Source organism: Heterodontus francisci, chromosome 46 (genome assembly GCF_036365525.1).
Source record: "Heterodontus francisci isolate sHetFra1 chromosome 46, sHetFra1.hap1, whole genome shotgun sequence".
Lineage (NCBI taxonomy): Eukaryota > Metazoa > Chordata > Chondrichthyes > Heterodontiformes > Heterodontidae > Heterodontus > Heterodontus francisci.
In genome coordinates this window covers 17,886,326-17,914,052 of record NC_090416.1, presented here as the reverse complement: position 1 = coordinate 17,914,052, position 27,727 = coordinate 17,886,326, and the positions used below count along the sequence as shown (strand labels likewise).

Here is a 27,727-nt window from a genome sequence, read left to right as displayed (position 1 = left end):
TTTTGCATTTACAGCCTGGATGAGCCTGTTGGTGGGAAGCTGAGGTCTTGTTGTAGAAAGCTTCATTAAATTCACCTTTGGAGACTCTGTGTAAAGTCACATGATTCTGCTCTGGGTAACATTAGTGAAGTTTTTTTCCCTGGCTTCTGCACCTGATGGTGCTGTCTCTATCGGGTTCGGGTACTGGATAACAACTGCTCCCTCCCACCTCTACCAATTGTCCATTTTTCAAGTGAACCCAGTGTTGGTGGCTATTCAACTGTGGGTGGCACCCCAGCCTGTCCTGATTGCTACTTTAAGTGTGCACATGAGGATACAATCAGCAGGGACCCTGGCTGTTATTTTCCCCCATCTCTTTTTCCCTTTCCTTCCCCTCCTGTAACTGAATCATTGTGACCAGTGGTAGGACCCGATCTGCCTCCCTGGTTTAAGATCCTCACAGCAACAGAGGCCAATGAAATCCTGGTCTTCCCGGTCTGTATCGCAGTCCCACTGAACAGTGGCTGGGTGCAGGAAGAGAGTGAGAGTTTATATAAATTGTTTTATTGTTACACATTCGAAGAGTGAGATGAGCAGGGTGGATGGCTTGGAGGCTTCTATTCCTCTTCTGGAGCGATGGATGGGATTAATTTTTTGAACTTCAGGTTCTGGAAGAGTGGCTGCAGAAACATGCCGGTGGTCCCAAAAACACACACCACCACGAAAATCCACAGGAAGAGGCGGTCAATCACCATAGCAACATATTTCCAGTCCTCAACCACCTGGAAGAACAGAAGAACTTGCATTTATATAGTGCCTTTCACTGCCTCAGGACAGGAACTGCCATTGCAGTGTGCTCACTGTTGTAACGTAGGAAACGCAGCTGCCAATTTGCACACAGCAAGATCCCACAAACTGCAATGTGGTAATGGCTAGGACCACATAATCTGTTTTTACTGATTGTGGTTGAGGGATATTGGCCCAGGACACTGGGGAGAAACTCCCCTGCCCTTTGAAATAATGGCAGGTGGGATCTTTCCACATCCACATGAGAGGGAGGACAGTTTAATGTCTCATCTGAAAGACAGCACCTCCAGCAGTGCAGCACTTCCTCAGTATTGCCCCTCTGACAGTGCAACATTCCTTCGGTACTGCACTGGGAGTGTCGGCCTAGATTTGGTGCTCGGGTCTCTCGAGCTGGGCTTGAACCCAGGATCTTCAGTGCTACTCACTGAGCCACAACTGAAGAGGGGCTTAAACGTTTTGTAACTGGTCCTCTTCCGTCACCCACCATTGGTTAATAATGACTACTGAGAAGTGCTGTCTCACCACTGACCCCGGTGGACACCACTGTGTACATCCCTCCAATCTCTAAAAAAAAACCTCCATTAACTCAGCTTCTGCTTTCTGACCTTTGCTTCCCATCCCTGCCACCACACTCCCCTTAACAGTGTGTGCCTTAATTGTACCCACAAGCCTCCTATGTGGCACTTTATCCACTTCCTTTTGAATGTTCATATACACAGAATCCACTGCAATTCCTTTATCAACAAATAATCTCCACTATTTCCTCAAAAATCTCTCAAATTTTTCTGATAGAACTTGGCTTTCACAAATCCGTGCTGGCTTTTCCTAATGGACATTCATCGTCCTGTCTCCCGAACCTAAACCATTCTTTCCCACGCTCTCAAAACTGGAACTCCTTGTTTCTCTTGTTTATTCCCTTCTACAACCAGCTTGCTTTTGAAAATTACAAGCTTAGTGGCATCTAAGCTGGATTTCCCTCATCCTTCTCTCCGATTCTTATCAGGCTTCATGCTTTCTGGGCCTTGACCGTTTCCCTGGGTTATACAAACATCTACAGTTGACAGGCATCTGTTCCATCAAACCGCCCCAAACTTGTACTTCGGAGCATTAAGACCAGAAACTTTCCCACTCCCCCTTCCCCGACTGGACACTCCCACAGCCCCTTCTCCCACTAGACACTATCCCCCTTCCCCTCCTAGACACTCTCCCACTCCCCCTTCCCCTCCTAGACACTCTCCCCCTACCCCTACTAGACACTCTCCCACAGCCCTTTCTCCCACTAGACACTATCCCCTTTCCCCTCCTAGACACTCTCCCACTCCCCCTACCCCTACTAGACACTCTCCCACACCCCCTTCTCCCACTAGACACTCTCCCACTCCCCCTACCCCTACTAGACACTCTCCCACAGCCCTTTCTCCCACTAGACACTATCTCCCTTCCCCTCCTAGACACTCTCCCACTCCCCCTACCCCTACTAGACACTCTCCCACACCCCCTTCTCCCACTAGACACTCTCCCCCTACCCCTACTAGACACTCTCCCACACCCCCTTCTCCCACTAGACACCATCCCACTCCCCCTACCCCTACTAGACACTCTCCCACTCCCCCTACCCCTACTAGACACTCTCCCACACCCCCTTCTCCCACTAGACACTCTCCTACTCCCCCTACCCCTACTAGACACTCTCCCACAGCCCTTTCTCCCACTAGACACTATCTCCCTTCCCCTCCTAGACACTCTCCCACTCCCCCTACCCCTACTAGACACTCTCCCACACCCCCTTCTCCCACTAGACACCATCCCACTCCCCCTACCCCTACTAGACACTCTCCCACAGCCCTTTCTCCCACTAGACACTCTCCCACAGCTCTTTCTCCCACTAGACACTATCCCCCTTCCCCTCCTAGACACTCTTCCACTCCCCCTTCCCCTACTAGACACTCTCCCACACCCCCTTCTCCCACTAGACACTCTCCCACAGCTCTTTCTCCCACTAGACACTATCCACCTTCCCCTCCTAGACACTCTCCCCCTACCCCTACTAGACACTCTCCCACGCCCCCTTCTCCCACTAAACACTCTCCTACTCCCCCTACCCCTACTAGACACTCTCCCACAGCCCCTTCTCCCACTAGACACTCTCCCCCTACCCCTACTAGACACTCTTCCGCTCCCCCTTCCCCTCCTAGACACTCTTCCGCTCCCCCTTCCCCTCCTAGACACTCTTCCACTCCCCCTTCCCCTACTAGACACTCTCCCACACCCCCTTCTCCCACTAGACAGTATCCCCCTTCCCCTCCTAGACACTCTCCCACTCCCCCTTCCCCTCCTAGACACTCTCCCCCTACCCCTACTAGACACTCTCCCACAGCCCTTTCTCCCACTAGACACTATCCCCCTTCCCCTCCTAGACACTCTCCCACTCCCCCTACCCCTACTAGACACTCTCCCACACCCCCTTCTCCCACTAGACACTCTCCCACTCCCCCTACCCCTACTAGACACTCTCCCACAGCCCTTTCTCCCACTAGACACTATCTCCCTTCCCCTCCTAGACACTCTCCCACTCCCCCTACCCCTACTAGACACTCTCCCACACCCCCTTCTCCCACTAGACACCATCCCACTCCCCCTACCCCTACTAGACACTCTCCCACAGCTCTTTCTCCCACTAGACACTATCCCCCTTCCCCTCCTAGACACTCTTCCACTCCCCCTTCCCCTACTAGACACTCTCCCACACCCCCTTCTCCCACTAGACACTCTCCCACAGCTCTTTCTCCCACTAGACACTATCCCCCTCCCCTCCTAGACACTCTCCCACTCCCCCTACCCCTACTAGACACTCTCCCACACCCCCTTCTCCCACTAGACACACTCCCACTCCTCCTTCCCCCACTGGGCACTCTCCCACACTCCCTCCCCCCACTAGGCACTCTCCCACTCGCCCTTTGCCCAACAGCCTTATAATCTCCTGGGAGAAGTAAAAAGAACGCAGGGCTGATGAGGAAGTAAAGACTCTGGATAACTCCCCTCCAACCCCCTCGGGCAATGGAACCCAGTCCAGGGGACCACACAGGCCAAGTGTTATCTACAAAAACACTTTACTTCGATGTGATGTTCGGAACCGCTCTTGAAGGTGAACTGAGAGTCAGCACCCATTGCACCAGCCAGCAGTGTACTCCAGAGACTCACTACTCCCTTGGAAATGAAGAACTGCCCCAACATTTAGTCAATTCCTGTTCTTGGAGAGTTTAAACCTATGTTCCCTGGTCCTGCCCAATCAGCTGAACTGATGTAACCCAGCAATAGGGACGCAATCCAGCACTTTATGAAGCGAACTGCTTGCTGCCCTCCCCACCTTCCCCTCTGAAGCGGATGGGTGTTGCTGGGAGGAAAGGTTCCCCCAGCTGCAGCAACCCTTTTGAATCAACTTTGACCACTAACAACGTCTGTAGTTTTTGGATCCGAACCTGGTCCCATCCTCAGCCAGCACCTTCCAGGAGGAGCAGGGGCCCTGGGTGCTATCCTCCTTCCCCCTACCTGGGGTACTGAGGCTAAATATTGTCCCTCAACTGAGATGGGCTAGCCCTTTCCACAGTGGTCTGAGCTTGGGACCTGACCTGGTCTGCATAGCTACATAAGTCACAGCAGAAACTTGCATTTGGATAACAGGAAAACGCCCCAAGGAATTTGACAGGAGCGTTATCAGACAGAAATTGACACTGAGCTTAAGGAGATAATAGGACAGGTGACTAAAACTTGGTCAAAGAGATAGGTTTTAATCTTCTTTAAGGAGATCGGGGTGGACATGGTACAAAGCCCATGAGTGAGACGAACTTGATTGCTCTTTCAAAGAGCTGGCACAGGATGAATGACCTCCTGCTGTGCCGTAATATTCTATGAGAGGTTTAGGAAGGGAATTCTGGAACTTCGGGCCTAGGTGGTAGGAGGCATGTTCAGCAAAGGGTCTGAGGGATGCTTGATGGGCCGGAGGTTTTTTTTTGGGAGTTGCTGCCTGAACTCCTTGGATCCCCAGTTTAGTTCTGTAAATAGAGCAATGCACTCACGCTTTGATCATCGTCCTCACTTTGCAAGTGATCGGCAATGAACTCCACTCCGTCCATCGTCTCTTCGATACGGGGGCTGCAGGATTGCCCATGCGACAACCTCCTCCAATGGTCTCGCACTCCATTGGCGGCCTCTGGCAGCTGCACAAACTGTGCCCCGTACCCATGCACGGAGGCCCGGTTGAGGAGGTAGGCGCAGGGCTCGATGATGTCCCTGGGTGGCAGCCACCTGCCTCCTCTACCTCCTCCTCCTGCCGCCGTCCGGCCCCGCTGCTGCCGCAGCCTCTGCTTGGCACAGTTGTTCCTGGGTTGCTTCATGAGTAGGATGGCGGGCAGCTTGTCCAGGAACACCAGCTTGACCCAGAGGGGCATCGTGTGGGTTGTGGGTGAGCGGTGGTGCACGTTGAGCACGCACACGCTAGTCACGATGGAGAATGTCACCAGGACCATAGTAAACATCAGGTACTTGCCCATCAGTGGCACGTCCAGCGAGGTGGGGGGCACGATCTTGGAGATGAGGAGGAGGAAGACAGTGAGCGCCAGCAACACAGAGATGCAGAGAGTCATCTTCTCACCGCAGTCCGAGGGCAGGTAGAAGACCAGGATGGCCAGGGAGGTGATGAGCATGCAGGGGATGATGAGGTTTATGGTGTAGAAGAGTGGCTTCCTCCGTATGATGAAGTCATACGTGATGTCCACGTAAGTGTGGTCATCTGGGTTCTCATTCCGCCGCCCTGGCAGTGCCACAATGTCCCACTCGCCACTCGGCGTGAAGTCGTCCAGGCTGGCCACGTCCGAGCGCAGCACCAGGTCGATTTCTGTACGGTCGTAGGTCCAGGAGCGGAACTTGAGGGTGCAGTTCTGCTGGTCAAAGGGGAAGTGTTTAACCTCGATCTTGCAGGCACTCTTGTAAATGGCAGGAGGCAGCCAGAAGATGCTGCCGTCGTACGAAACCACCGCGTTGGAGTAGAAGGACACCTCGTACGTGCCGTCAGCGCTGCAAGTGGTGAGGGGGTGGTGGGGGGGGGGGGAAGGCAAAAGCATTTTACAAAACAAAAAAAAACTTGCATTTATACTGCACCTTTCACAAACTCTAAACTCAGGACCATCCAGAGCCCTTCACAGCCAATGAGTTTTTGTCTCGAAGTGTTGTAACATAGAAAATGCTCAACAGCCACTTTCTGCATAGCAAGATCCCACAAACAGCAATGATCAGATTAACTCTTTTTAGTGATGTTGGTGGAGGTATAAGTATTGATTCAGGACACTGGGGAGAAACTCCAACAGTGCGATGGGATCGTTAACATCCACTGAGAGGACAGACAGGACCTCGGTTTGAACGTCTCATTCGATAGGTTGCAGGGTGCCAAGATTGAACCTTTGAGACCAGACAGCAAGGTAAGTTACTGGCGGGAGAGGGTCACGATGGCGAAAGGTGGGGTTCGCACAGCCCAGGTTATTTTTTTGTGAGTCTCTGCTGCTTCCCCACAGAAATAATTTGACACTAAAACGTTGTGCAGAGCGGACGTGTTGCTCTGGGAGAGGTGGGGGGGGTGGTGGTTTCTTGAGTTCCATTACCCATGAAACCGGCCCAAATTTCAACATAAAATGGTCATCGGGGCCCTATCCTATTTGTGTTAAAGGAGCCAGATTCCTATGTTAGAAAGGGTTCATCATTTGAAACAGGTTAGGGTGCTGTGGGCACCTGTCCACGGGTTCCTTTCACATCGCTGGTGTTAATTGGTGGGAGGGGGGCGGGGTTAGGTGACCCATTCCGAGGCCATTACCGTTCTGGTAATGCCAGGCCAAACAATGCCCACCCGCCTCCCCAGTGTGTGCTCTGGAGCTGGGCTGCATTTGAACGAATGCTTGGCCTCAGTATCTTGGGAGGGGTGGGGAAAATCGTCCCGGAACGCTGCTGCTGATCACTGTCCAGTGACTCTTGCACATGACCCCCGCTCCCACAGTTTATCCACTAAAGGTGGCAATGCTCATGGCATCCCAGCAAGAGACTCCAAGGAGTGGGGGGAATTGGAGTGGAGAGCTGAACATACTTCCCCAAGTATCCCCTTCATCTCTTATCCCGATAAACTGGCATTGTTTCTGCCCCTAGTCACAGACAATGTGGCCTCCCACAGGGGGAAAGGATGTCTTGGACCTCACCACCTTGAAGAAGCTGGCTGTTACCTACTTGTTATAAAGGACCACGTCCGGGAGCCATATGTGTGTGGACGGGAGCCGAACCTTTATTATCTCCTCGTATTCTGCTGGATTCCAGGTCAGTCGATAATCATTCCACTCCTGGCAGACAGAAAACCAACAGGTCAAGTCTTGGGACCAAGGGTGAAATGACAGAGGGTGGCGTGGTCTGTTTAATCTCCAGCATGTGTGAGTTGTGTGCACATCAAGGTAAGGAAAGATTGTGGTGACGATTGGAACAGATCAAACACTCCCAGGACAGGGACAGCACGGGGATTGGCTCCTCTGTGATTGGGAATACTGAGTGCTGAGTGCATCAACGAGGTGCAGCTGACAGTGCTGCAGTCAGTTGCTGGAGGTGCTGCTGGAGAAGGAGTGCTGAGGAGGGAACTGCAAGAACTGCAAAAACTTTTCAACAACTTTTGCTGCAGAGGAGGAAAGACTTTGAAAAAGGCTGTATTTCGAGGTGGGTGTCGAGCACCAAGCTTTCATTTCATTTGGACTGTTGTGGGAGGTGAAAGAGGCCAGAAGAACAAGGGGTGGGGGCTATACAATTCTGTAGGGAGCTGTGCAGTTGCATTAAAGTTGCAGGGAAGCTCCCTCCCCACCCCAATTGCCCAGCCTGAGTCAGCTGAAGCTGCCTGGCTAATAGAGACATCAGGATCGAACGAGAGCCTGGGCAGCTTTCGGCTGACCCAGGTGAAGACCCCTCCCACAACCAGAAGACCAGAAGTGTTTACAGTGCTCTGAGTACCACCCTTTAAGGGGAAAAAAAAGCAAAGTCATCGCTTGCAGCCTGTCTTTCCCATTTCCTGTGTACCCTCAGCCTCTCCCCAAACCTCCTAGTTGGTTTCTTTGTTTGTTTGTTTGCTTACCTGCAATTTGGGGGTGGGTTTGGCTCTTGAGCCATGGCAAGCCCATCATCACCGGTGGCGGGGCCTTCTCATACCTACGCAGCTGCAGCTTCTGTGGCTGCCCACGTGGCCCCGTCACCCTTTAAATTATTGACATGCAGCCATGGGGTGAAGAGCTATCCCCACCCCAACATGTCTATTGAGGCCTGCGTTAAGGCAACGGCCGTGGTTGTCGGCCCCTCGGCCATTGTTGCGGCCTCAAAGATGTATGGGAAGGCTGTGTTCTTTTTGAAGACCGAGCGGGCGGTGTCCCTGGCCCTGAGTAAAGGGCTCACTGTGGGGGGGACCTTCCTGCCAGTGGACCCTCTGGGGGCCACTGCGCATCGGATAATGTTGTCCAACGTCCCACCCTTCATTCCCAGTGAGCTCCTCCTCCCCCACCTGCACCATCTGGGGGAGGTGAGGTCGGGGATCACCCCAGTCCGGCTTGGTCTTCGGGAGCACAGCCTCCAACATGTCTACTCCTTCCGCCGCCAGTTATTTATGCAGCTGGCGCGGGAGGAGGACACGGAGGGCCAATTTTATGTGGAGTTCCAGGGGACGGCCTACCGCGTCTTCTGGACCTCGGATGGGGCGCGGTGCCACGTCTGCAAGGGGGTGGGGCATGTTCGTAAGAACTGCCCCAACCACCCGGCCGCCAGCTCCACCTCGGCGGCCCAGAGTGGTTCCACAGCACCTCCTCCCACTCCCCCCGCAGATCCAACAGACACCACTCAGTCGGTTCCGGAGGCTGTGGTTTTCACAGCCTCTGGCGGGGAGGGGAGCGTCCGTCCGAGCGGAAGGAAGACGCGGGGAAAAAAGAAACATCGTGAGGCGCGTCCCCTGGACACTTTGACTCAACCCGAGCCTGAGCTCAGCCCAAAGCCCATTCCCATGGAATCCACCTGTCCCAGGGCTGGGCTCAGGCCCAGGGTGACTAAAAAAGGAAAAAAGGGTGCGGAGGCGGAGGCCTCTGATGACATGGAGGTCTCTGAGTCTCCGCGCCCAAGTGCGAAAAAGAGGAGAAGGCACCCCTCCACAGAAATAACAGGTGCAGGGCCCATCTGTTGGAGGGGAGCTGCCTCCTGTTTCTGGTCCTCAGGTTCCCCCTACCGCCACCACCAAGGCTGCAAAGTCCGGGCAGGAGCACTCTATTCCTCAGGATGGAGGGGAGGGGATGGCCCCGGTACGTGAGGCCCCTCCTAAAGGAGTAAGTGGGGCCCTGCTTGTGGTGGGGGAGCCTGGGGAAACCGCCCATTCCGCCACTGCTACTGGGTCGGGTGCCCTGAATGAAGGGGAGGGCGAGGCCCCAGAGGGTCGGGCCTCCCAGCCGGAGTCCACCACCAACCAGGAGACACCCGACCCAGTTATAACTGAGAATGCTGCCCCATCTGCTGGGCCTGTGGGTGCTGGCGGAGTGGGAGATGGCCTCCTCTCGCCGCCTCCAGTCTCGGCTCCGGCTGGTTTCCCGGAGTCCGGAACTTCTGTCTCCCCTGGACCACTCATTGGCCTGGGGATGGAGGTGGAGGGGGGTCCTGAAGCGCTGGTGCCTACAGGCTCCAGTTTCACAATAGAACCCAGAGAGGACTCCTCCGCCATCGATCCTGGGGGTGGGATCGTGACGGAGGCGGGACCAGCTGGCGCGGCCGGGACGTCCGCCCCACAGAGTGTGGTGGATGTGTCGGCCGCTGGCGGTGACGACCCAGAGGAGGATGGGGATTCGGTGCGGGGCACGGAGGATGATCTTGATTCCATCGCCAGTGAGGTGGTGGAGTCCCTCGTGCCTCCCACCGAATCTCCTCTCATCCCCACGGCGGAACTCCGGGATTTCCTCGCGGCTTGCAGAGGTTGCCGCAATAAAGTTCAGCTGGCCCTCGACCGTTGGTCGAATCTGGCGCTGATCATCCAGTCCGTCCGTGCCGCCCTTAAGATAGCGGGCAAGCGCGCGGACGTGAAACTGGTTGAGAGGCGCCGTTTTAATGTGTTCCTCAATGGGTTGCTGGGGGAGTGGAGGGCCAGGTGCACTTCCACTCCCTCCTCACAGTGAGGTGTTGGTGACGGGTTTTAAGTACCTTTGACATGAAGATAACCATAGCCAGCCTCAACATCAACGGCAGCAGAGGGGCTCACCGCAGATTTCACAATCTCTCAGTCCTTAGGGAAGGGAGATACGCGGTGAGCTTTCTGCAGGAAACCCACACCGTTCCGGGAGACGAAGCCACCTGGCTCCTGGAGTGGCAGGGTGGGGTCTACATGAGTCACCTCACCCCTATTTCTAGTGGGGTGGCTATCTTGTTGGCCCCGACTTTTCAGCCGGAGATCTTGGGGGTCAAGGAGCTAGTGCCGGGCCGCTTGCTCCACCTCGCCGTTCGCCTGGGTAGCGTGCCGCTCCACTTTGTGAATGTGTACGCGCCCAGGCCCGGCGCTTTGCAAGCGCGCTTCTTTGAAGAAGTGTCCGCTCTCTTGAGCTCCATCGATAGCGGCGAGTGCATCATCCTCGGGGGGGATTTTAACTGCACCCTCGAGGTGGGGGATCGCTCCGGTCCCCAGCGCGGCCAAGCGTCGGTGGAGAAGTTGAGGGGACTGATCAGCTCCCTTAACTTGGTGGACGTCTGGCGGAATCTCCATCCCGACTCCACCGCCTTCACGTGGAGGTCTGGAGGAGGGGGGTCGCGAATCGACCGCCTCTACATTTCGCAGGCGTACGTCTCCCGCGTTTCGGCGGCCTCCATGCGGTTGGTGCCGTGCTCGGACCACCGCCTGGTGTGGGCGGAGTTCACTCCGCTCCGCACGCGGGCGGGGTCCGCGTACTGGCACTTTAACAACCGGCTGCTGGAGGACGTGCGATTTCGGGACTCGTTCTGTCGATTCTGGGCCGACTGGAGAAGGAAGCAGGGGGGCTTCCCCTCCTTGAGGCTATGGTGGGATGTGGGCAAGACTCACATCCGCGTCTTCTGTCAGGAGTACGCGAAGGGGTCGACCAAGAGGCGGGAAGCCGTGGTCGGGCGCCTTGAGAGGGAGGTGCTCGACTTGGAATCCCGCCTCGGTCATGCCGTCGCGGACCCGGCCCTGTGGCAGGCGTACAAAGAGAAGAAGGGCGCGCTGAGGAACCTGCAGCTCATAGGGTCCCAAGGCGCGTACGTGAGGTCGCGGATCCAGATCCTGGAAGATTTGGACCGCGCCTCACCCTTCTTCTACTCGCTGGAAAAATGGCGGGGGGTCCGTAAGCAGCTCGTCGAGCTGCTGGCCGACGACGGATCCTCCATCACGGATCCGGAGGGAATGGGCCTCCTGGTCCGGACTTATTACAGTGCGTTGTTCTCTCCGGATCCGTCCAGCGAGGATGCGCGCAGAGTTTTGTGGGAGGACCTGCCGCAGGTCAGCCCGGAGGGCGCCGAAGGATTGGAGGCTCCGCTCACGTTGGCGGAGCTGACTGGCGCCCTCCACCAGCTCTCGAGGGGCAAATCCCCAGGGCTGGATGGGTTGACCGTGGAGTTCCTCAGGGCGTTCTGGGACGTCCTGGGGGACGATTACGCGCGGGTCCTGGGGGAAAGCCTGGTGACCGGGGAGATGCCCCTCTCGTGGCGCAGGGCGGTCATCGTCCTGCTGCCGAAGAGGGGCGATCTCCGCCTGCTTAAAAACTGGCGTCCGGTCTCCCTCCTCAGCACGGATTATAAGATCTTTGCCCGGGCTATGTCTACCCGCCTGGGCTCCGTGCTGGCCCACATGATCCACCCCGACCAGTCCTACACGGTCCCGGGCCGGTCCATCCAGGACAACATCCACCTGGTCCGGGACCTGATCCATCTTTCCCAGAGGACTGGTCAGTCGGTCGCCTTTCTCTCCCTCGATCAGGAGAAGGCGTTCGACAGGGTGGATCACGATTACCTTTTCGGGACTCTGCGCGCTTTCGGACTCGGGCCGCATTTCGTGGCCCGGGTCCGACTTTTATACGCCGCCGCAGAGTGTCTAGTCAAAGTTAACGGGTCCTTGACGGCGCCCCTTCGATTTGGGAGAGGAGTGCGTCAGGGGTGCCCCATGTCCGGCCAATTGTATACCATCTGCGTGGAGCCCTTCCTGTGCCTGCTTCGCAGGAGGTTGACGGGATTGGCTCTGCGCGAGCCGGCCATGCGGGTCGTCCTCTCGGCTTACGCCGACGACGTGCTCCTCGCAATCACAGATCCCGTTGACTTGCGGAGGATGCGCGACTGCCAGCAGACCTTTTCTGCCGCGTCCTCCGCGAGGATCAATTGGGAGAAATGTTCCGGACTCCTGGTTGGTCAGTGGCGGGTGGACTCCCTGCCGGAGGAGATGACACCTTTTGCGTGGAGCACCACGCACCTCCTCTATCTGGGAGTCCACCTTGGCCCCGCTGTGGAAGCCTGGCCGGCAAACTGGCAGGAGTTGGAGGCGAAAGTCACCGCTCGGCTGGGGCGCTGGACAGGACTGCTCCGAGTGCTTTCCTACAGGGGCCGAGCGTTGGTCATAAACCAACTGGTGGCCTCGATGCTGTGGTACCGGTTGGTCACTTTGGCCCCGCCCCCTGTATTTGCCACCAAGATCCAGAAGAAACTCGTCGATTTCTTCTGGGGCAAGAGGAAACATTGGGTCTCTGCCGCGGTCCTGAGTCTCCCGATCGAGGAGGGCGGTCAGTCGCTGGTGTGCGTCCGCACCCAGGCTGCGACTCTCCGCCTTCGGACCCTGCAGAGATACCTGTACGTCGAGCGTCCTCCCAGATGGTGTGCGCTGGCGACGTATTTTTTCCGCCAGTGTCACTGCCTTCAAGACGACACGCAGCTCCCGGTGGAGTCCGTTAGCCGCGCCTCTCTGAGGGAGTTGCCTGTCTTTTACCGGGATCTTTTCTGAGTCTGGAACATGGTCGCCTCCAGTCAGGGCGCTCCCCCGCCGGCGGAGGAGAGCGCCTCGGCTGTCCGGGCGGCCGACTCCGGGGACGGTCCGGCGGGCGGAGGAGTAGCCGAAACCCCCGGGACGCCCCTCACTGCGGGTGGCGAGGGGGCTCGGGAGTGCGGAGCGATCCCGGCCGAGCTGACCCCCGCTGGGCCGGAACTGCTCATCGGACCCAGGCCCCGAAACCCTCCTCGGGAGCCAGTCCCGCACAACCCGAGCCGCCTCTCGGAAATGCCCTCCGTGCCATTCCAATCGGCGCGGAGGGGTTTCCTGTACGGGCTGCTCCTGCACACTTTCCACTTCCTCGCCCTCGTCAGCCGGCCGGACACGCCCTGGCGGTCCGCGTTGCCATCTGGCGGCGAGGGGAAACCCCGATGGAGGTCTCTCTACGCGGGAGTCTTCCCCCTTTACATCGGGGACCTGGGGTGGAGGGTGCTGCACAGAGCAGTCCCGTGCAATAGGCTTTTAAGTAGGTTCACGGACTCCCAGGCCAGCTGTACTTTCTGCGGCCTGGACGAGTCCGTGTTCCACAGTTATACGGAGTGTGCGAGGTTGCAGCCCCTATTTGAGTATCTGAAGGGGCTGCTCCTCAAATTCTGGCTGCACTTCAGTCCCACGCTCCTGATCTTTGGGCACCCGGTGCGGAGGGGCTTGGGCCGGGAGAAGGATCTCCTCGTCGGTCTGCTCCTGGGCCTGGCCAAGGTGGCAATTCACAGGTCCAGGTTGCGGGCCGTCGGGGGGTCCGTCCTCCCCGATTGCCTGCCCCTCTTCCGCGGTTACGTTCGCGCCCGGGTGTCCCTGGAAAAGGAGCATGCGGTGTCCGCCGGTACGCTTGAGGCCTTGAGGCCGGTGGGCACCGCAGGGACTGGAGTGCATCATCGACGCCGAGAATGGCATAAAAAAAAACGAAAAAAAAAAAAAACGGGGTGAGATACAGAGTAAAGCTCCCTCTGCACTGTCCCTATCAAACACTCCCAGGACAGGTACAGCACGGGGGTTAGATACAGAGTAAAGCTCCCTCTACACTGTCCCTATCAAACACTCCCAGGACAGGTACAGCACGTGGGTTAGATACAGAGTAAAGCTCCCTCTACACTGTCCCTATCAAACACTCCCAGGACAGGTCAGCTCTGAATGTTTGTAAACACCAGCAGACTTGTGCTGTTTGATAGACGGGCTGTTCACAGCTGTTAACATGTCAGATATTGAAGGAATTACTCTTAAAATAAACTCACCATTTTGTAACCTCAGACTCCAGTCCCTGCAGTAATTCATTCTCAGCATCTATTAGTGCTGATTTACAGTGAATCGCTGAATAGCCTGTTTAATCTTTGTCACTTGTTTTGTGAAATACTCTCCCTATTGCTGCTCAACTGCTGGATAACTCTTGATTACAGTTATATGTGTTTATACATGATTATAAAGTGTCTGTACCCAGATTTAACTAAGTTGTGATATGTAACCAATAAATGATGTTTTGGGGGGGTGGGGAAATGGAGTTAGATACAGAGTAAAGCTCCCTCTGAAGGAGGGTGCGTTCCACTGACCTGTGTGAGCCAGACATTGGTGGTCATTATCTGCTCCCGTTCATGCTGAAAAAACAAGAAGCCAACAGTCAGTGATTGATATTAAACATGATTTTGGCAGGTATCTACTTTGCTGCCGGGATCTGTTGTGGTCATTCAACCTTAAGAGCTGTAGAGAAAGTGCGCGTAATCTTCCTGAAGTCCAGTTGTGCTGTGGCGGTAGGTTCGCCAACCATTCCCCCATGCATCATCTGCAGAGTTTGGCCGGGGGATCAGAGATAACAAACCATGCTTCGTACTTTACACTGGCAGCCGCCTCTCCCTCTCTGTCGATCTTTCTTTATCTTTGAGTCTCTCGTGTCTCCCTGCCTCAGTATTGCTGTCTGTGATAATTATGTGTTTCTCTCCCTCCTTTCCCAACCCACCGCACCCCTCCCCCCTCCCCCCGCCTTCCGTTTTGCAGAGTGCACTCACCACACTAATGAGCTGTGCCAGGGAGACCATCAGTTGCACCGACACCAGCTGTGAGCTGTTGATTGCTGGCCGGATCAGCTTGTTGTAACGCACTGGGTTAAGGAGATGGTTCACCAACCTTTCCTCTGTGGAGATAGACAGGCCCCCTGAAACAGAAAGAAGTTGCAGTTTTCATTTTTTTTAAAAACCCTCTCTGGTGTTCCCCCCCCACCGCCTCCCATTACGACCACATTAAAATACGAGATTTGAACCCCCCCAAACTAATTCAATGAATTACACAAGGTTTAATGTTTTAAGATTTATTATAACAACTGAACTGAAAGAAATCCTCATTCACTAAATAGTACTTTGTAATGTGGGATTTCAGCTACATGCAAAGAAGGGTATTTACTTATTAAAACACTTGGAAATCTCATACCACACTTGTACATTACACAGTCCTCTTTGAAGGCAAAATCTTTGCAGTTGAAAGTCCCAAACTCCTCCCAGTTGTAATGGTTTGGATCTCCCCGACCTCTCTCAAACTCAATGTCCTCTTCGCTCACTTCTCTGAGCATTTTCGCCCTGGACGTCCCTGAATAAGATGATCCCTGGCAATCCTGTTGATTTTTTTCTTCCCCAGAAACATCAACTTTTAAAACCGGTTCAAATCTTCACAGCCTTTCGCTGTATGTTTTTTTTTCCTGAGAGCAGGTGTGCCCTCTCTCTCCCTTGAGGCTGGTTGTCTTCCTTTCTTACAGCCTGCCTGAGGCTGCACCCACTGGGTTCCTTTCTGACAGCCAGTCTGCCTTCAGAAATGCTGTTAAATTTATCTGGAATCAGAAGTCAATAGCTGATTGTCCTTTTCCAATATGCAAAGTCCAGAAGTCTGCCTTCAACAGGGTCACCCAGCTTTTCATTGTTTCCAGGTGTTAGCAGCTGCCATGCATATTTGCATTCACAGAATCACTGACTCATTGTTTATGATCCAAAGGTCTGGGAGGGTTAACCCCATTGTTCTTCAGGTGTGATACCCCTGCAGTCTCTTTCTCAAAAAAAAGCTCTTTGATCCGTGTTCTCTGTTGTCCTGATAGCAAATATTTCTGTCTTGACTTTAAGCAGAGTTGATGTGAGGTCACCTGACTTCCCTGACTCCATCTTAAACTTTTTTTAAAATCACAGTCTTCAAAACATAATCATGTTATAAGGTCCAGCATCTGCTGAAGGTACTGACTCTCACTGGGCTATGGGTCCCTCCTCTCCTGAAGGTGCTGACTCTCACTGGGGTACGGGTCCCCTCCTCTCCTGAAGGTACTGACTCTCACTGGGCTATGGGTCCCTCCTCTCCTGAAGGTGCTGACTCTCACTGGGGTACGGGTCCCCTCCTCTCCTGAAGGTACTGACTCTCACTGGGGTACGGGTCCCCTCCTCTCCTGAAGGTACTGACTCTCACTGGGGTACGGGTCCCCTCCTCTCCTGAAGGTACTGACTCTCACTGGGGTACGGGTCCCCTCCTCTCCCGAAGGTGCTGACTCTCACTGGGGTACGGGTCCCCTCCTCTCCCGAAGGTACTGACTCTCACTGGGGTACAGGTCCCCTCCTCTCCCGAAGGTGCTGACTCTCATTGGGGTACGGGTCCCCTCCTCTCCCGAAGGTGCTGACTCTCACTGGGGTGCAGGTCCCCTCCTCTCCTGAAGGTACTGACTCTCACTGGGGTGCAGGTCCCCTCCTCTCCTGAAGGTACTGACTCTCACTGGGGTGCAGGTCCCCTCCTCTCCTGAAGGTACTGACTCTCACTGGGGTACGGGTCCCCTCCTCTCCTGAAGGTACTGACTCTCACTGGGGTGCAGGTCCCCTCCTCTCCTGAAGGTACTGACTCTCACTGGGGTGCAGGTCCCCTCCTCTCCTGAAGGTACTGACTCTCACTGGGGTACGGGTCCCCTCCTCTCCTGAAGGTACTGACTCTCACTGGGGTACGGGTCCCGTCCTCTCCTGAAGGTACTGACTCTCACTGGGGTACGGGTCCCCTCCTCTCCTAAAGGTACTGACTCTCACTGGGGTACGGGTCCCGTCCTCTCCTGAAGGTACTGACTCTCACTGGGGTACGGGTCCCGTCCTCTCCTGAAGGTACTGACTCTCACTGGGGTACGGGTCCCGTCCTCTCCTGAAGGTACTGACTCTCACTGGAGTACAAATGTATTCTGGGGTGTAACACTCCTTTATATATTATATAACAAACTGTACATTACACTGTATAACTTAGCTGACAGTCTGATCTGCTTATCTATGTCTAGCTGAATCACAACGCAGCCATCGACCAGCTGTATCGAGCAGAGGGGTCAATCTACCTGTCAGCCCAGTAACCATCAGCAGCTGGTGTCACAGCCTCATTAATCGTTCTGTTACTGGATCTACGCCCAGTACGTTCTGTCACATTTTGTTGACTCTGGCACCATTAATCACATCATTGGAGAGTGAGATGAGACACTTGCTAAGAATGAAAGGTTGAAAATCATTCTGGCTCATTAGATCCTGTTTCCATGGCGATCCCACAGCAAACTGATTGTGCAGGCTCTGGGATTAATGGAATCCGACTCTCCCTTGAGGTCTCTCAGGACCTTCTGAGCTGATCAATTTTGTTTAAATCGTTACTTTCACTGCCCGCCAACGATTTGCTCTCCCTTCCACCCAGCTCCCCCACCTTCCTGGAGTACACTTGCCCTTCTTGTACCTCATGCTAGTGCCCATTTGTGTATAAACTCTGAAAGTGAGTGGCAACAGGCTATTTGGCCATGTGGGGCATCATGCCGAGCCCACACTTTGCAGCAGGGTTTTTTTGGCACAGCAACCAGGAGCAGGAAGCCTGGCTTATCCATCCCGCTACCCGCCACCACCCACCTTCCAACCCCACCCCTGCAGTTTAATTACATGCACAGTGCTTTCAGCAGAATAACTACAAGTCGTTCTCTTTCTTTCAAGGAACAGTGCCATAGTGAGAAGTATGGGCGCAGATTCCCTAGCCCCCGGTGGGCACAGGAATGGGCTCACGGATCGGGGGTGCCGGGGACTGTTGGGGCTCCATGAGGCATTGACTGTTTCCATCGCTCCACCATTGGCGGCCCTGCTTCAGCTGCCTGGGGGCCCTAAGCTCTGGAATTCCCTCCCTAAACCTCTTCGCCTCTCTACCTCTCTCCTCCTTTAAGACGCTCCTTAAAACCGACCTCTTTGACCAGGACAGGTCTCCTGTCCCTAATATCTCCCAATGTGGCTCAGTGTCAAATCTTTGTCTGATTTACGCTCCTGTGAAGTGGCTTGGCATGTTTTACTAATATTAACAGCAATATATTACGCAAGTTGTAGAATTTCTGTTCTACTTTCTGCAGGACCACAGCTGCAAGATGGTCTCAACATCCTCTCTGGGTTCATCACTGAGTTATTACAGTAAAGTGTTTTCCAACAGATTAAGCATCTAGTTAAGGCCAACTGTCCCAGTGCAGTACTAAGGGTGCCCTGCACTGTCGGGGGTCAGTACTGAGGGAGCCCTGCACTGTCAAAGGGTCAGTACTGAGGGAGCGCAGCACTGTCGGGGGTCAGTACTGAGGGAGCCCTGCACTGTCAAAGGGTCAGTACTGAGGGAGCGCAGCACTGTCGGAGGGTCAGTACTGAGGGAGTGCAGCAGTGTCGGAGGGTCAGTACTGAGGGAGAGCCGCACTGTCAGAGGGTCAGTACTGAGGGAGCGCCGCACTGTCGGAGGGTCAGTACTGAGGGAGTGCCGCACTGTCGGAGGGTCAGTACTGAGGGAGCCCTGCACTGTCAAAGGGTCAGTACTGAGGGAGTGCTGCACTGTCGGGGGTCAGTACTGAGGGAGCCCTGCACTGTCAAAGGGTCAGTACTGAGGGAGCGCCGCACTGTCAGAGGGTCAGTACTGAGGGAGTGCAGCAGTGTCGGAGGGTCAGTACTGAGGGAGTGCAGCAGTGTCGGAGGGTCAGTACTGAGGGAGCGTAACACTGTCGGAGGGTCAGTACTGAGGGAGCGCCGCACTGTCGGAGGGTCAGTACTGAGGGAGTGCCGCACTGTCGGAGGGTCAGTACTGAGGGAGTGCCGCACTGTCGGAGGGTCAGTACTGAGGGAGTGCTGCACTGTCGGAGGGTCAGTACTGAGGGAGTGCCGCACTGTCGGAGGGTCAGTACTGAGGGAGCGCAGCACTGTCGGAGGGTCAGTACTGAGGGAGCGCCGCACTGTCGGAGGGTCAGTACTGAGGGAGCGCCGCACTGTCGGAGGGTCAGTACTGAGGGAGCGCCATACTGTCGGAGGGTCAGTACTGAGGGAGTGCCGCACTGTCGGAGGGTCAGTACTGAGGGAGTGCCGCACTGTCGGAGGGTCAGTACTGAGGGAGCGCTGCACTGTCGGAGGGTCAGTACTGGGGGAGTGCAGCACTGTCGGAGGTGTATTTTTCGGTTGTAAAGAGAAACCGAGGCCCCATCTGCAAGTTGAATGCAGCTGGCTCCAGCTGAACCTGTCATGGGACTGCCTGACCCGCTGAGTATTTGCACCTTGTGCAGGGGAAAACCAAACGGTTGTTTGGAAGTCACATTGCCCCCTTTGGCTGACCTTGCCGGATATTGTGGGGGGAAATGGGGATGATGATGATGGATTTCCAGAGACTCACTCACCTGCCAGACCGGCCCAGGACCAGGACCAGGCGCACATCAGGAAAGCCATTGCTGCCCGGTCAGCCGCTCGCTCACATCCCCTCTCAGAGCCGTGGGCCGACCGGCCAAAGCGGGACAGAAGCTCCGGCCAGAGGCTCAGCACCGGCATGGAGCCGGAGCCCGGGGGAGACGGGTGGGCAATGTCCTGGTGCTGGCTGAGTCGTCTGCCTGGGACTGTTCGCTGTCCTCGGTGCTGAATCTGAGCTTCCCCAACCTCTCTCTCTCTCTCTCTGCTGCCAACCGGTGCAGTGCAGTTAACTGGAGGAGAGGGGAGACCAGATCAGAAAACAGGGTTCACCTTTCAGGTCGTGTTTCATCCCAGTGCAGTTAACTGGAGGAGGCCATTCAGCCCCTTGACTCTGTTCTGCCATTCCATTAGATCAAGCCTGACCCCAAATCTTAACTCCATCTACCACGCCTTGCTTGCGTAATCCCCTTACCCAACAAAATAAATCTGTCGAATCAGAGCAACATGCTGGAACTCTGAAATGAGAACAGAAAGTGCTGGAAATACCCGGCAGGTCAGGCAGCAACTGTGCAGAGAGAAGCAGAGTTAACGCTTCGGGTTTGCGACCCTCCATCAGAACTGGCAAAAGTTAGAGACGTGACGGTCTGTGAGCATGTGAGGCGGGCGTGGGGGGGGGGAGGTGGGGAAATAGAGCAAGGAGGAAGGACTGTGAGAGGACGGAGGGAGAGAGGTTAAATGACAGATGTCATGGAACGGAATGCTAAGTAGTTGTCGCAAAAGACATAGCACGAGTGCAGAGAGAGCGCCGATGGCAGAATAATGAACATCTGGAAGCAAAACATGAAAAAATAAGTTTAAGATGAGCACATGGTTAAAAAAATAATAAATAAAATTAAAATAATAAATAAACAAAAAAAAACTGGGCTCGTGGTCTGAAATTACTGAACTCAATATTGAGTCCAGAAGGATGTAGAGCACCTAATCGGAAAATGAGATGCTGTTCCTCTGTCGCAGTTTTGACATTTTCTATTGATCCAGCCTCAGTTTTTTGGGGGGGGGGAGGGTGGTGGGGGTAGTGGTGGTGTGGGTGTTACAGATTCCCACTCCCCCTTTGTGTGACGAAGTGCTGCCTGGCATCGCCTCCGAATGGCCTGGCTCGAATTGTAAGGTTCTGCCCCCTTGTTCTGGACTCCTCCCCCCACCAGAGGAAGTAGTTTCTCTCTATCTATCCCATTGACTCCTTTAATCATCTTAACTTCTACTCAAACGGATATAAGCCTAGTTGATCCGACCAGGCCTCATAATTAAACCCCTTTGGCCCAGTATCATGCTGGTAAATCTGTGTTGCAATCCCTCCGAGGCCAGGTTTGATGGACAGAACCTAATGCATCAATCTAAATACATTAACAACTGGAAGATTGTTGGAGATATTTAGCTCTACACAAGTTTGAGGAACAGTCTCACCTTTTTACCAAGTGTTTTACAACCTTCTGGGTTTAATATTGAAGTTAACAACTTCAGACCCTAACCACTCTTACTAACTTTCTCTTGGACATTCTGCAACCATTTAAACCTCCTCCGGATCCATCTTCTGTTCCCACGTTTGTCCCACTCTCACCTCCCTTTTTCCTTTCACCATCATTTAATCCATCCTGCCCTCCACCTCATAACTTTTACTCATTTCCCCCCGGTGCTGCACTTGGTCAAAGGTTAGTCACCTCTGACAATCTGTCAGTTCCTGGCGAAAGGTCATCGACCTGAACCGTTAACTGTGTCTCCCCGTCCACCACCGCTGCCCCGACCTGTTGAGCACTTTCTGCTTGTATGTATTAATTGAGTGCTGTCTTGTCCCAGCTCAACAAGCAGCGGCTTTCCCTGGCGGGAAACTGGTGCCCGTGTCTCCATCGCATGCACTTGATCACATCTCAAAGTGCGGCACACGTACAGGAAGTTATTTCAAGATGTCGTCATGTTGGGGAAACAGGCAGTCATCTGTGCACAGCAAGATCCCAGCAACGACAGCCAAATGGATGGCCAGTTCAGCTGGGTTGGGGGGAGGGGGTGTGGGGAATGGGGTGGGGGGTTGTGGTGCTGTTTGAGGGAGGAATATTTGTCAGGACACCATGCAAAGTCCCCCAGTCACCTTTGAACCATGCCATGGAATCTCGAAGTCTGCCCACACAGAGGGTGTGGGTTTTAATGTTTCATCCAAAGGCACATCACTGACATTCCCTGGACTACAAATCCAGTAATATAGCCACTACCTCACTGTATGTTGATATATCATGATACAGGAAAACAGAGTAACTGTCCATGCAGAAGGCGAGATCCAGACAGCGGCAGCAAGATGAACAACCAGGTCATCTGGTTTTTTTTTTGTTAGTGGCAATGGTTGAGGGAGTCAGCACACTGCGAGGACTCCTCGTCCAGTCGTGGCCCCTTGAACATTTTTAACATTTCACCTGAAGACTGGCGGTGCAGGACTCCCTCAGTACTGCATGGGAGCCTCCGCATAGATTCAGCATTTCAGCCAAGAGCATGAACTTCTCCCGGTGTCCTTGCAAACATTTCTCCCTTTATCAATAACAACCAAGAAACACTTCAAAAGTAATTAATTGCTTGAGGCAGAGTGAGCTGGCGATAAGGTGATGAAAAAATGCAAATTCTCTCTACTGGGGAGATTCAAATTGACCAATGATGGAAAACATTTTTTTTTAAAACACAACTGATCAGAATTCAAGAAACAGCCTGTATTTCTGTCGCACTTTTCCCAACCTCAGGATATCTTAAAGCACTTTACAACCAACCAAATACTTTTTTTTTGAAGTGTCTTCACTGTTGTAATGTAGGAGCCAATTTGTGCACAGCAAGCTCCCACAAACAGCAGTGCACTGGAACTGTCAGCCTCAATTTTTGTGCTTAAGATTGAGATTTGAACACATGACCTCCAACCATCGCGGTAAGAGTGTTGCCCAATAAGCCACAGATGACAGCAATCATTGACCGGGCAATTGGCTTCATTAGTGCAGACTAGAGAGGGGCCGAGCACCCCCAGACTCTGAGCATTGATCACAATCCAGTGGATCCGAGCGGCGTGTCCCCTCCTTTAAGACGCTCCTGAAAACTGACCTGCTATCTCTTCAGGTAGCTGGATTGTTAAGTTTTGCTTGACAAAAGTTCCTGTGAAGCACCTTGGGACGTTTTACTACATTAAAGGCGGTGTATAAATACAAGTAACTGTTGTAGGGGTGAAAGCAGAATGAGCCTCGGCTATAGGATTCCCCCACGGCCAAAGCTGTAAAGTCTGACAGGAGGTTGGCTGCTCGGAGGAGCGACTGCAAGTCTATGGAAGTAGACAGCAGCAACATCAGCTGCCAGTGAAAAGGCTGGTTGGGGACACACTGTATCCTGAATGAAGGAGTCCTTCACTGCACAGCTCTCTCTCTCTCTCTCTCTCTATATATATATATATATATAGATTTCTGCAGAAGAGCCCGCAGGACATTTTTAACCTATATAAAGGCTCATGCTGCTTTTAACCTTCAGCAATCACTAGACTGGACACGAACTGAGTATCAAACAGTCCTTGTGTTCATTCTATAAATTATGGGCTGGATGTCAGTTATCCATGCTCATCTCCACTCACTGATCATTTTGGCACCAAACCTAGCTTCTCATAGCCTATTTCTAAGACTTTTCCTTTTGGCAGTCTTCTCCCCTGATGGCGCTGACTTTTTTTTTTAACATTTGTTCTCTAGATGTGGGTGCTGCCAGCAAGACTGGCATTTATTGCCCATCCCTCGTTGCCTCTTTCAGTTCAAATCCCACCATGGGTTGTTTGAGAGTTTGAATTCTGTTTGAAGAATCTGGGAATGCAGAGCCAGTGAAAGTGACCGTGAAGCTGTCAGACTGTCTCAACTGGTTCGCCAGTGTCCCTTTCGGGAAGGAATTCTGCTGTCCCTACCCAGTCTGGGCCGATATGTGACACTTAACTGCCCTCTGAAGTGGTCAGACGAGCACTCAGTTACATTGGGCAGTTTTAGATGGGCAATGAATGCTGGCCTTGCCAGCAAGGCCTGAGAATAAACATTTTTAAAAATGTTGACACCATGGGAGGAAAACACTGAAAGAATTGATCTCAAATTAATCTCTTCAAAGTGAAGGGGTCAGCACCTCTGCTAAAATAGTGATGGGCTTTCTCGTGAGTATCCCACAGATTAAATTACATACAATTTACAGCACAGTAACAGACCATTGAGCACAACTGGTACTTCATCTCACCCTATCAACACAACCTGTTCCTTCCTCCAAGACGTACTTATATAGCTTCCCTTAAGTTAAATGTATCTCTGCTATTCCCCTCAACCACTCCCTGTGATAGCGAGTTCCACATTCTCACCACTCTCTGGGGATAGAAGTTTCTCCTGAATTCCCCATCGGATTTATCAGTGACAACTCCTCGCAAGTGGAACCATCTTCTGTACATCTTTGGTCTGTTAAATAAATCCCAGGAAAAAAATGATGTCAGGACTTTTCTCTGTCTTGCTCCTCCTGAGCTTCCACACTCTTCCTAACCCCTCACTGTGTTAATGTAGGAACAGCAGGAGGCCCTTCAGCCCCTCAAGCCTGTTCCGCCATTCAATGAGACAATGACAGATCTGCAACTCAAATCCATTTATCCACCTCTTGCTCCATCGTTACAGGTGTCAGCTGTGGCTCAGTGGTAGCACACTCTCACCCCTTCCTCAAAAGGTTGTGGGCTTGAGTCCCACTCCAGAGACAGATAATCTAAGCTGGCACTCCCTGCGCGCCACTAAGAGAGTGCTGCACTGTTGGAGGTGCCGTCTTTCAGATGAGGTGTTAAATTGAGGCCTTGGGTGGACTTAAATGATCCCATGATGTTCTTTCACAGGCCCAGTTCTTACTAGTATCCTGAGCCAATATTTATCCCTCAACTGGCATCACTAAAAAAAAAAAATTAACTGGGAGCTTGCTGTGCAGTATTTGGCTGCTACATTTCCTACATTACAACAATGACATTTCAAAAGTACCTTGTCCTGAGGTTGTGAAAGGCGCTAGAAAAATGCAGGTCTTTCACAGAAATCCTGACTTATTTCCTACTGCAGTTCATTGTCATGATGTTAGAATTACAAAAGCGGTATTGAATGCTTGCCCTAGTTCACATCATGAATCCCTCAACTATAACAGGGCTTGTATGTTGTGGCTCAACCAGGCAAGGTCAGATGATTCAAGGAAAAGACTGAAGATTGCGTCTGTCGATTGTAATTTTTTTTTCCAGGCTGTTTCCAGCTCCGCAGCATAATCCATTACTGTAGCAGCCTCTTCATTTCTGCTTGATCTGTTCAGGAACGAACATAGGGAGTTGTTCAAAGACATTAGAGGGGGGGGAGGTGAAGTCAACGATAAAGCCTGTGTCTTCTGATTGCCATCCCGACTGGGTAGAATTCTGTCATTTGGCCACTGCACATGACGCCGGTCAGTTCACTGACGCCTCCTCAACCTAAGCTGTTCCCCGCTTCTGTAAATTAATTCCATCAGGGTCTCAATTCATTCTGGGACCTTCCGACATCCCAAAGCCGGAATATCGATTGACTGTCCCTCGCAGATTTAGTTCGGTGACCGGAAGTAACGGTTACTGGGCTGCAGTACTCTGGACATTGGCAACGTTCTGGGTACCGCACCCAAATGGGCAATCTTCATTGGGCAACTGTTCAACAGTAGGGGGCATCACAGCCCAGCCTGGTACCGTCCACGCCCGACGGCCTCTGGTTATGGTGACTGGACAGTGACGGCTGAAATCAGCACCTGCAACTTATACCAGGTATCTGTGGCAGGGGAAATCGCCAGGGAACATCCAACTTGCAATAGATGCAGGCCAACAGGGAAAAACTGCCCCATGTTCTTTAAATTGACCAAAATTGGACTCTGGATCTAACCCCGTTTTTATTAAGTTTAAAAATCTGGGTTGCTCTTCGAAAAAGCCAGCACAGCCTTGTCAGGCCGAATTGTGTATAATTATGCTCCATTCCTCAGCACTGATATCCAGTCCAGCCACAATCCACATGCAGAGGGGGTTTCAGTTAGAAGATGCTAATTACTGGCAACATTTCTCTTCTCATCACCACCACAGGACAAGTAACTTGGATGAGGCCAGGTGCCGACTCAGTTGTGGTGCACCTCCTGCCACGGCCAAATAGCCCTCTGCCACTCACTGTCACACACCATAAGAATGGTAAATTGTGTAAACGAACAGGGCCTTCGGTGCCTGTGGAACTGGGACCACTACCTCAGAGTTGAGGGGGAGAGGGTCCCAAACTGGCCAATATTACTTTTGGTGACTTTCAGTCTTCAATATTGAGGATACAAGTAACATCCCAGTATTAGCTCTAAGTCAGGAAACGGAAGGGAGGGAGGAACTCAAGAAAACTACAATCACCAGGGAAGTGGTACTGAACAGGAGCTGCAGGCTGACAAGTCCCCGGGTCCTGATGGACTTCATCCTAGGGTGTTAAAAGAAGTGGCTAGTGAGATTGTTGAAGCGTTAGTTTTCATTTTCCAAAATTCCCTTGATTCGGGGAAGGTTCCGTTAGATTGGAAAATAGCTTGTTAGCTTAACATCTGTCTTAGGGAAAATGTTAGAAGCTATTATTAAAGATGTTATAGTAGGGCATTTAGAAAAATTTAATGTAAGGCAGAGCCAACATGGTTTTGTGAAAGGGAAATCATGTTTAACCAATTTATTGGAGTTCTTTGAGGGAGTTACTTGTGCTGTGGATAAAGGGGAACTGGTGGATGTATTACACTTAGATTTCCAGAAGGCATTTGATAAGGTGCCACCTCAAAGCTTATTGCAGAAAATAAAAACTCATGGTGTAGGGGGTAACATATTGGCATGGATAGAAGATTGGCTAGCTAACAGGAAACAGAGAGTAGGCATAAATGGGTCATTTTCTGGTTGGCAAGATGTAATGAGTGGTGTGCCACAGGGATCTGTGCTGGGGCCTCAACTTTTTACAATTTATATAAATGACTTGGATGAAGGGACCAAAGGTATGGTTGCCAAATTTCCTGATGACACAAAGAAAGGTAGGAAAGTATTTTGTGAAGAGGACATAAGGGGGCTACAAAGGGATGTAGATAGGTTAAGTGAGTGGGCAAAGACCTGGCAAATAGAGTATAATGTGGGAAAGTGGGAAATTGTCCACTTTGGCAGGAAGAATAAAAAAGCATATTATCTAAATGGTGAGAGATTGCAGAGTTCTGAGATGCAGAGGGATCTGGGTGTCCTCGTACATGAATCGCAAAAGGTTAGTGTGCAGGTACAGCACGTAATTAGGAAAACTAATAGAATGTTATCGTTTATCGCGAGGGGAATCGAATACAAAAGTAGGGAGGTTATGCTTCAGCTATACAGGGCATTGGTGAGACCACATCTGGAGTACTGTGTAGAGTACTGGTCTCCTTATTTAAGGATGTAAATGCGTTAGAGGCAGTACAGAGAAGGTTTACTAGACTAATACCTGGAATGGGCGGGTTGTCTTACGGGGAAAGATTGGACAGGCTAGGCTTGTATCCACTGGAATTTAGAAGAGTAAGAGGCGACCTGATTGAAACATATAAGATCCTGAGGGGTCTTGACAGGGTGGATGTGGAAAGGATGTTTCCTCTTGTGGGAGAATCTAGAACTAGGGGTCACTGTTTAAATATAAGGGGTCGCACATTTGAGACCGAGATGAGGAGAAAATTTTTTCTCTCAGAGGGTCGTGAGTCTTTGGAATTCTCTTCCTCACAAGGTGGTGGAAGCAGAGTCTTTGAATATTTTGATAAGCAAGGGGGTGAAAGGTTATCGGGGGTAGGTGGAAATATGGAATAATCAGGACAGCCATGAACTTATTGAATGGTGGAGCAGTCTCGAAGGGCCGAGTGGCCTACTCCTGCTCCTAATTCATATGTCTGTATGACTAGTTAAACATGAAGCTGTCAGCCAATTTGATATGTGCCCTCAACCAGCAACATCCTCAGCTTCCTCCGCAGTGAGCATGAGGGCACGCTGCCATCTCCTGGAGGATCCAGTTTTGCTTTTCAATTTTAGCCTCCCTGTCCGGAAAATGCTAACTCTCACTGGGGTGAGGGTCTCACACACACTGACTCTCACTGGGGTATGGGTTCCACACACACTGATTCT

At 52.6% G+C, this 27,727-nt stretch overlaps 1 protein-coding gene across 3 annotated transcripts; it reads right to left on the bottom strand.

Moving 5' to 3' along the window:
- Positions 1-553: 553 nt before the first annotated feature.
- LOC137356958 (neuronal acetylcholine receptor subunit beta-2-like) lies at positions 554-14,962 on the bottom strand. Of its 3 annotated transcripts, none has more exons than XM_068022848.1 (5): positions 14,863-14,962; positions 14,410-14,454; positions 7,054-7,163; positions 4,863-5,859; positions 554-761 (listed from the first exon to the last, which is right to left on the bottom strand). In XM_068022848.1, exons 1-5 carry the CDS (start codon positions 14,890-14,892, stop codon positions 597-599), a joined length of 1,347 nt encoding a protein of 448 aa, XP_067878949.1. In that variant the 5' UTR covers positions 14,893-14,962; the 3' UTR covers positions 554-596. The 3 variants fall into 3 exon arrangements, with proteins under 3 accessions (XP_067878949.1, XP_067878948.1, XP_067878947.1); XM_068022847.1 differs by lacking the exon at positions 14,863-14,962 and adding an exon at positions 14,688-14,750; XM_068022846.1 differs by lacking the exon at positions 14,863-14,962 and adding an exon at positions 14,550-14,639.
- Positions 14,963-27,727: the final 12,765 nt, after the last annotated feature.